We start from the raw sequence: 9,388 nt of genomic DNA, 5'->3' as shown, positions 1-9,388 counted from the left end.
TATAATGTCTCCACAGGCTTTTAATTCTTTTCAGACCACAATCCCACCAATTCTTCAACACTGTTCAAAAAGTTAGGTGAAAAGATATCTTGATTTATAGTCTTGCATTCTAAAGGCAGTTTCAGTGTCATATTTATATATGAAAATATCCTCTCCCTAATCTCTTTCCTAGTACTGACGAAGGCTACTGTAAATAACAGACTTCAAAAAAAAATCAAACAAAAACCACTTTGCTGCTTTGGGTCTTTTGTGATGCTCCTGCTCCATGTGCCCTGTTGGACTCAGTACTTCATTTTCAAATACATAAAAGCATAGCAAAAATATGCCAAAGTCATAAAAAACTACCTCTAGATCTCAAGAGAGCACTTCGCTTTGTACCCAAATATTTATGACTAATCAAGCTGGGCTTCTATTACCCAGATTGCTGCCTCATCTCAGTCCCAGATGATTTGCTTATAACTAGGTGTCAGCAAAGCTGTGTGAAACCCCAAGGAACTCAATGTTCTGTTACTTACACCAGTTTTTGTGGCTCACTAAAACTCTTCTTTTAGGTTCTTGTCATGCCTTTCTGTATTTGCCCTAAGATTCAGTTTTCTTACTATTAACATCCACTGGAGATCTGTTGGAAAGCCAGATAGAAATTATTTATTTAAACCAAAAAAAACTTTGTATGGACATTAAGATGTAATTTAAGGCTTTGTTTTAGATATCACAAACACCATCATAATTTGAAACTAGGATCGGTATTCTAAATTTAAGGTACTTATTAGGGCAACTGTGTTCTGTTTATTACCATCTTTGTTCTAAAAACTCCAAGAATAATTAGGGTGTGCTGTCACTGCCTAGATGTAGACGAAATAAAGGCTGGTCAAAATTTCATTCATCCTCCCTGAGGAGATCATGAAGTTTTCATAGAAGCATCAAGGCTGGAAGAGACCCTCAAGATCATCCCACACCACCCAGGCGCCTCTTGAAGACATTGCAGAATTTATTTTAAAAAGCCAACCAACCAAAAAGAGCAACAGACTTTTGACAGGCATTCAAAAGGCCGTGCTGGGTTTTTCCCCTAAATGAAGAGACAGATTTGGGAGGGCTTGGTTTTATTTAAAACGAGGAACAGGGCCGGGGTGGGGCGCGAGTGTCTGAGGGACCTGGGGGAATCACAGGTGGCTCCCGGGACAGCACAGGGAATTCCCGGGATAGCACGGGGCACTCCCGGGAAAGCACGAGGCACTCCCGGGATAACACAGGGCATTCCCGGGATAGCATAGGGCATTCCCGGGATAGCACAGGGCATTCCCGAGCCCCAGCTGCGGCCCCAGCCCGCTCAGTGCCCACCTCCCTCAGCCGCGCCCCCGCCGCACTGCGGCCCGGCGGAGGCTGCAGCGGGCCGCGGCCCTCAGCTCACCGGCCGCCGCCGGGCGCGTTCGCTCAGCTCCGACCCCAGCCCCGCCGCCCGTGTTGAAAAACACCGGGAAGTGCCGGTAAACCCTGTGAAGCGCCCGTAAACCCCGTGAGGCGCCGGGCACCACGGGCGGGGTCCGCGGCCTCCGCGCCGCCAGGTGTCGCTGTCCAGGCCGCCGGGCGGAAGCGCCGCCCCGCTCCCCGCGGCTCTGTGGTGAGGGGCCGTTCATGGCCGCCGCCCGCCGGGCAGCGCGCAGGGACGGAGCTCAGGGCCAGGGTTCGGCACGGCGGGACACAGCCCACACGGCGGGACAGACACCGCGGGGAGGTACCGGCACGCCGGGACACAGCCCGCGGGGAGGTAGCGGGGCGGCCCTGAGGGCCCACGTCCGGCAGCGGAGGAGCCGGGCCTGTCTTTCTCGGGGCCGTTTCAGGCCAGCGCTGCCCGTGTGAGGCGCGTTCCTCCCTGCCAGGGCTCCACTCATCGAGGCTTTCCTCCGGGCTCTGGCGTTTGGGACGGTGAGCGCTGCTTAACCATTGCTCAGGTGCACGTACAAACCTTGGGGTTTGGGGTTTCAAGCGCTTTCCTCTTTCCACCAAGGAGAATTCACAGGAAAAGCAGCCGTGTGCTCGTCCTAAGGGGAGAAAAGAAATGCCTTGAAGTTTCCACCAATAATTCCTGCGAATTAAGTGGATGAGATCCCTAAGTTGCGTCAGGAGTTCTGTCATTTGAACAAATTGAGGTGACAGAGCTGTTGTGCTCTTCTGCAGTTTAATACAGGGAATATCACACAGCATAGTCAGCGGTCGAAACAGATGCCTGACAGGGATAGAATAGTAATAATCATTTGTTTTTGTTTTTTTCCTTACAAGACAAATTTGGTTTCTCAGTAAGCACATCTTCGAAGAGTCCTGACTTAAAATCCATCTGCAAATTTCGACCATCACTTGTGTATTGCCCTAGTGTTTTTCAACCATACACAAATCCCACTTTCCACAGCAGGAATCAGTCAAAAATGCATGTTAGCACCTGAAGCAGGCTTGATGCAGAGCCTGTAACAGACTTCTTTGAGTAAAGTTATTTGGTATTGCTTAAATTGCTGTTAAAATGTTAACTCGGCTGCAGTGAACTTTGATCATTAACAGTTCCAGTTACCATGGCTTGAAACACAAACTTTGTGCAGCTAATAAAAAAAGATTGTCATTTAGAGCTGGTTCACTAGGATGGTGAAGTTTGATAGGTGGTCTTTTAAAAAAGATTAAAAAATTATTCAAAGTCAGTACTGAGGTAAAAGTGTGAAAATAGGCAAAGGCAGTGGAACTTTTGTGTAGTAAAACTTAGCAGAGTCAGTGCTCAGCAGCCACTGAATATAATATTTTTTTTTTAATTTCATTGACATGTACCCTTTTTGTGTTTATTATTCAGTGCAGATCTGAAAAGCTCAAAACTTCAGGAGTTAACTTAGCCTACAGAAATTTGAGTAGATGGCCTAGCAACTTAAGAGTACACTAGGTCTAGCCCTAAAAATACAGGATTTAGGTTTTGTTCTGAGAAATCAATGTTAAGTATTAGAATATTTAAGTCTTTGTATTTTCAGATCACTTGCAAAAAGACAGAACTGAGTTTGCATGGTTTTCAGAGTGAAACTCGCACATTCTTTCCTGCAAACTGAAGATTTAAAGCATTTTATGTAGTGTCTCTACATTCAGGACTCTTTGTGCTTCTGTTTTTCTTACATTAATTTAAATGTGAAAGTTGTAGCATTCCTAACAATAGGCTGAGAAAACTTGTTTAAAAATGGTTCTTCAGTTAGAATCAGTTGTGTCTGGAATCAGATACAAAATTACATTTTCAGACAAGTTTACTGGCCCTCTCAGGTTATTTATATTTGCATCAGTTAAATCGCTAGAAGATACCATGTCCTATGCAAGACCTTTCTGTGCATACAGTTCAATGTATGGAAAGGTGTAGTTGCTTCAGAAGAACTGAAGTATTGCACTCCAGAGCATTTCTGCTGCAAAAATGCTCCAATCAGTGGCTTTTCAGATTAATTCTAAAAATCCTTTTGCCTTACTATTCTCTTTTAAGCTCTTGCACTGCCATGTTCATATTTCTATATATTGGCTAAACTTACACATTTCATGTCATTAGACTGTGTATGGTGCTGTTTGGTTTGATTTTATTGAAAGTAGAATCCCAGAGTCTTCAGCACTGGATAAGTGGTAGATACTTTTATTGATTAAAAGGTTGTATTACCCTGTTCAGTGGTTAGAACAAATAAATGTGTGTTGTAGTTTAACCCCAGCTGGCAGCAAAGCACCACACATTCACTCATCCCCCTCACTGCAGGGAGTATCAGAAAGAGAAAGGTGAGAAAGCTGGGGCTGAAACAGCTTAATAATGAAAAAATGTTTTTTAAGATACTGTAAGGAAAATTAAAAAAAAAAAAAAAAAAAGAGCAGAAAGTAAAAGCCAAGAAAAAACCAAGCAGTGCAAGTGAAAACAATTGCTCAGCACCAACTGATCAATGCTCAGCCATTCCCAGCAACCCCTCCCCACCAGCCTCCACTTCACTGCCCAGTATGAGGCCCTGTGCTCTAGAATATCCTTTGGGTCCCTTGGGGTCAGCTGTCCTGGCTCCTTCCCTTCCCAGCTTCTTGTGTACTCCAGCCCCACTCTGGCAGGGTGAGAGGCAGAAAAGGCTGGGGTGCTGTGTGAGCCCTGCTGAAACATCAGCATCACTGTTTTGCTCACAGACCCAAAACACAGCCCCACACCAGCTACTGTGCAGAGTTTAACTCTATCACAGACACAACCACCATACACTCCTCTTCCAGTTTTCTGGGGTTTGCCCTTACAGAACTGGGTGTAGGTGAACATGAACATCCCAGTTAAGCTGCAGTCATTGTAATTAAGGTTCTTGGAGGATTTGAGAGGAAGTGATTCCTTTCTTTTGGTAGAAGTTTGGTTTTTATATTGCAGTGGAAAGTAGAATAAGATGGGCTCAAGCTCTGGTGTGTTAGGACCAGCACTGGGCTAGCAACAGACTTCAGCCAGGGTGTGAGACCAGTGTGCAGTGGTCACTTGGCATTTGGTAATTTAATTTGGTATTAGTATATAACTTTATGATAACTGCCCAACAGGGGGCTGCACACAAAGGCCATGTGACCCCAAAACTGCACCCATCTGGAACTGCCAGCCTTCGTGCATACACCAGACTGGTTCTTGGAAAGGCTCAGGTTGATCCAGGGTGTTGACCTGCACCTGATGTACATGGGAAAAATGTACAAAAGAGTGCTGCTGGATGGGAATTGCAGACTGACATCAGCCAGCCTGTGCAGCCTGCCCTCTGCAGCTTTTTTTCCCCCTTAGAAACTCCTTGGAAGCAGGATAGGTGAATTGTTTAGCCATCAGCACTCCATTGCTGTGGGCAGTTGGCTCTTGACCAGCAGGGATTGTCCCAAGAGAGGTTCCCAGGAAAACCAATGACCAGAGCAGACTGCTTTGTGAACAATTCATCCACCTCCTACCTTGCTCCCAGATTGCTGTTGGGAAAGTAATGCTACTAAATATTTGTAATAGATACTTGCTTTAGGGAAAAAAACAAAAAAAAGCCTCTGAAAGGAATCGAAGATGCATGGTTTATTCCAGAATAAATTTAGTATCTTTTTAGTTTTACCAGGACTAGAAGGCTATAATTTATTTACTTAAGTCCAGGATGTCTTATGGATAAAAGTTTGCACTGCAAATCTGATTGATTTTAATGCTTTCTCTAGAGTGATCTTTACAGAAACTCCTAAAGGCTTCCAAGAATTCATACTAGGCAAAATAAATGAAGTAAATTGTTCTGATAAAGTGAAATGGATCCTTGTTCAGTTGGAGTCCAGCTTCAAGCTACCAATGAGTGCCACAAGACCTATTACACCCGTCACACTGGCTTCAAGACTAAACAAGATGTATCTTCATCTGACCTCCTGCTGCTTCAGCTTAGGACTGGAATAACCCTCTCAGAGAACAACACAATCTGCTTCCACCATGCAAAAATTTACATTGAAAGATTTGAAGACTTACAAAAATCCTGTTGTGATCCCTTTAACATACATAGGAAACTATCAAAGAAAAACTTGCGAGCAATTGACTTAGATGATGCAGCTTTTCTGAGTGCCAAGTTTGGAAGACAGTTTGTTCCTGGTTGGAAGCTTTGTCCCAAATGTATGCAGATAATAAATGGAAGTGTGGATGTGGAACCTGAGGAGCGACAAAGAAGAAAACTGGATCCAGATGTATGTATATAGATCAGTTTTCCCATCCCCACTGTAGTCTGCAAGCTATTGGAGTTACTATAACTACTACATAAATAAATTAATTTTTTCTCTCATAGAAATAAGAAAGGATGTAGTCTTTTAGATGTGCAAGAGTTTACTGTATTTAAACCTTTATTTGGAGAACCTTAAAAATATTCTTCTCAAATAATATGACCTCTGAGTTTTGAAAGTTGTGTCTACTAGGGTGACTGACTCACAAATTCATGTAAATACCAGACTGCTGTTGGTATTTTAAGATGTTATTCAAGCCTTGAAAACAGCAAACTCCTGTGCTCGAAACTTAACACTGCAAAAGTTGCTTCTAAAGATGTCTCTTCAGTTAAAAACAAAAAGAAAAAAAAAAAAAGAGTTCTTGCAGTTCATTATGAAATGAGCCTTCACTGAGGTGAATTAAGTGTACTCTTGTTGTGGTGTCTGGGCTGTGAAGGCCATGGCATTTGGTCAGGGGCAGTGATGAACCGGTGTGGGAGGACAATTTTCCACATGCTGAGCTTGGAATGTGGCTGGTGCCTTGCTGGGTGCATTGTTCAGGCTGTGAACAAGGGAATCTGTGCAAGAGCTTGTCTGTATGCACCCTGTGCAAAGAGGAATTGCATTCTAGGGGCTGCTCCCCAGCTGTATTTTTCAGTTCTATGTCAGTATGATTAGCAGGAAGATTTGAAAACATTGATTAAAACTGCTACCACAAAGCTTGTGTTGCTGGGGTCAGAGACAGGTATAATTCTCCAGCATAAAGATTTTAAGACTTGTTTCTCCTGGGAAATTAAAGAATTAAGAGTTGTATTTATAATTGACATTTTCTCTTTCTTCAGGGACGTACAGCTAAGGCTTTAAAGTCTCTCCAGTTTGCTAACCCAGGACGACAGACAGAATTCACTCCAGAGACCAGTAAAAGGGAAAAAAGAAGGCTGCAAACAAAAATCTCACTGTTTAATTCAGACAGGTAATTTGTTAGTTGTATTTACATTAAATTTAATTTGAAAATAAAATAGCCTTGATGGTCAGCCTATAACATTATCTGTGGGGACATTTGTGTGTGTATGGATTGGGTTCCTGGTTTTTAGGGATGTTGAAGATCACTCTTATAACTGAGATAAATAAAAGAGAAGCTAATACATTATCTTACAGCTCATATTTCAGGCAAACAGAAAAAGGTATTTGTGAGGCACAATGCTACACAAACCATAGATGTAGCTATGAATACATGCATAAACTAAAATTCTGATAATAAGACAGATTTTAATATAGTAAGATCTAGTAGGCTACACTTCAAATATTGGTTATCATCTTTCTGTAAACTAAGTAGTTACACTTGGTAAACAAAAGTGTTCAAGTTAGAACCTTCCCTTCCTTTTGATAAAGTTAATATCCAAACTGGATATTACTGGATAACAAGTTACAACCTTCTAATGTGACTGATGTCACATTAATGCATTGCCTCTGCTCTCCACCTAAGTGTAACTGTATCAGACAGAGACAGAAACTAAATGTACTGCTCACCAGCTCCACATCCTTCCCTCTCCTTCCCTTTCTTCTGCTTACTTTGGGCACAGAGTGGAGATACAATTAGGACTGAAACATGTTATCAAATACAGTGAGATATGTATATCTTGGAAGTTAACAGTGTTAAAGTGAACACTTGAAGAAAGCAAACCCCCCCACAAATTCAGCAACCTGACAGCAAAATACCAAACGGATTTTAACACAGGAAATAACTTAATTGTTTTTCATTGCACAGGCAAGTTATACCAGCCAAGAGTAAAGTGTACGACAGCCAGGGCCTGCTGCTGTACAGTGGGATGGACCTGTGTGACTGCCTGGATGAGGATTGCCTGGGCTGCTTCTACGCCTGCCCCAAGTGCGGCTCCAACAAGTGCGGCACGGAATGTCGCTGTGACCGCAAGTGGCTCTACGAGCAGATCGAGATCGAGGGAGGAGAGATCATTAGAAACAAGCACGTTGGGTAGTGTGTGTGTGGATTGTTCAATCCTGACTGCCCCTGTGTTGGTTAAACACAGCACATTCAGCATTTAGCTGTTTAATGGAAGCTGTTGGGATTTGTCACGATCCACATGATGAATGTGCTCACTTTCACAGTGATTTTCAGTGTGATTATGATCACTTGAGTCTGCATTGTACTCAGGCTTCTTAGTCATCCAGGTAAGATCTCACTTGTATTCAGGTGTGTTGAATTCAACACACAATATTCAATATTCAATAACACAAGGTGCTAAATTCTAATGTGATCTATCCTGAGCCATTCACTATCATACATTGTTTTATAGAATGTACCATTTCACACCATTTATGTGAAATGCTGTGAAAGTTCTCAAGGAATTTACATGCAGTATAAATGAAGTTCTCTTTTTAATATTAATAGTGAATACTGCATCTTCTATAGAGTATTGAAGCTACATCTGACAAATCCAATCCTATTCACTTAAAGAGGAGTCAAAAGCATTTAGGTGTTCAGATCTCATCCCAGTTGCTGGGATTTGAGATCAAGTTATCCTTATAACTTCGTAAGGATATGAATTTATATTAATTCATATGAATTAATTTAATATTAATTCATATTAAAATACTGAAATTAACCTGTCGAGGCATTGACAGGTTAAAGTATTGTTCATTACTTTGTTGGTTTCTGTAGAACAAAATTAAAATAATTTTGTTCTGTTACCAGTCTGTAATTGGACTGAACCAGTACTTCAACAGCCCTTTCCCTGCTTTTTCCTCTTTTTACTGATTTTAAAGGTTTATATGCAGCTAAAATGAACTTGAGTGTCTGTTTCCAAACCAAGGTTGTCTAGACTGTTACCAAAAACCCCAGATGAATGGGAAGTATCTTTGGTTGGTACATTATCTTTCCTCATAATACTAAACTTCTACACTACAACAAAGCTTATTGAAAGTATTTTATAAACAAAGTCTTAGTAACATTTTTAGTCTTTGTGTTTTTGTTGTGTTTTGTATAAATTTCCTATTCTTTGATGACTTGGAAGATCTGCATGTTTGTTGGATCACACTTTTTCAATAATTCTGTTGACTTCTTGCAGACTTACTTGGTAAAGTTGTATAATCTTTCTTTGTGCTTTTTTTCTGTTCTGGTGTCATGAATGTTGCATTGCCAAAATCCAAAGTTATGCTTTGAGTTTATGCTGACATCTGCTGGTCCTCCTGGAGTATAAGCACTGAGATGCTACATTTTTATTAAATCTGTTATAAAAAATAATGAGACTCTTGTGTTTTTTGGTCAGAGCATTGGCAGTTGCAGTGGATGTGTCTCACTGTTTCATCTCTTGAGCAATCTTTTGAGTTAGGTGAAAATACAAGCAGGTAACTTCCAGGAGAGTGAGAGGGGAAAATCTGGTTGAGTAACCATTTATGTGTGTTTATTATTTGTTTTAATTAGACCAGAGTTGGTAGTACCCACTGTTAATAAACTTAACAGGCTTCCATGTGTGTGATGAGTGTAACCACTTCAGATTTTGGATTCAGTAACTACCAGTAACTTAAGTTGCCTGGAGCATCTCATTATTAGAACTGCATTTGTCCATCTCCATTAAATCTTTGCAAATTTAGTACATTCAGCCTCTCATTTTACAGATGCACTAGTAGGTGATTACTTTCCCAAATAAAACATTTGTTTCCTAACAGA

At 41.5% G+C, this 9,388-nt stretch overlaps 1 protein-coding gene across 3 annotated transcripts; it reads left to right on the top strand.

Moving 5' to 3' along the window:
* The first annotated feature begins 1,623 nt into the window (after nt 1-1,623).
* Nucleotides 1,624-8,962, top strand: ARL14EP (ADP ribosylation factor like GTPase 14 effector protein). 3 transcript variants are annotated; one of them, XM_015632045.3, is made up of 4 exons: nt 1,624-1,732; nt 5,182-5,688; nt 6,543-6,673; nt 7,469-8,962. In XM_015632045.3, exons 2-4 carry the CDS (start codon nt 5,266-5,268, stop codon nt 7,695-7,697), a joined length of 783 nt encoding a protein of 260 aa, XP_015487531.1. In that variant the 5' UTR covers nt 1,624-1,732; nt 5,182-5,265; the 3' UTR covers nt 7,698-8,962. The 3 variants fall into 3 exon arrangements, with proteins under 3 accessions (XP_015487531.1, XP_015487529.1, XP_015487530.1); XM_015632043.3 differs by lacking the exon at nt 1,624-1,732 and adding an exon at nt 1,816-1,923; XM_015632044.3 differs by lacking the exon at nt 1,624-1,732 and adding an exon at nt 1,859-1,949.
* Nucleotides 8,963-9,388: the final 426 nt, after the last annotated feature.

This window comes from Parus major, chromosome 5 (assembly GCF_001522545.3).
Source record: "Parus major isolate Abel chromosome 5, Parus_major1.1, whole genome shotgun sequence".
NCBI classification, from domain to species: Eukaryota; Metazoa; Chordata; class Aves; order Passeriformes; family Paridae; genus Parus; species Parus major.
Note: the sequence above shows the minus strand (reverse complement) of the source record. Positions and strands in the feature narration are given on the sequence as shown.

Bases quoted from the DNA above. Each gene is read 5' to 3' on its own strand.
- ARL14EP (XM_015632045.3), top strand. From the start codon at position 5,266: ATGGATCCTTGTTCAGTTGGAGTCCAGCTTCAAGCTACCAATGAGTGC. The intron at 5,689-6,542 runs GTATGTATATAG...CTCTTTCTTCAG, and splicing joins GAAGAAAACTGGATCCAGAT to GGACGTACAGCTAAGGCTTT. The intron at 6,674-7,468 runs GTAATTTGTTAG...TTCATTGCACAG, and splicing joins TCACTGTTTAATTCAGACAG to GCAAGTTATACCAGCCAAGA.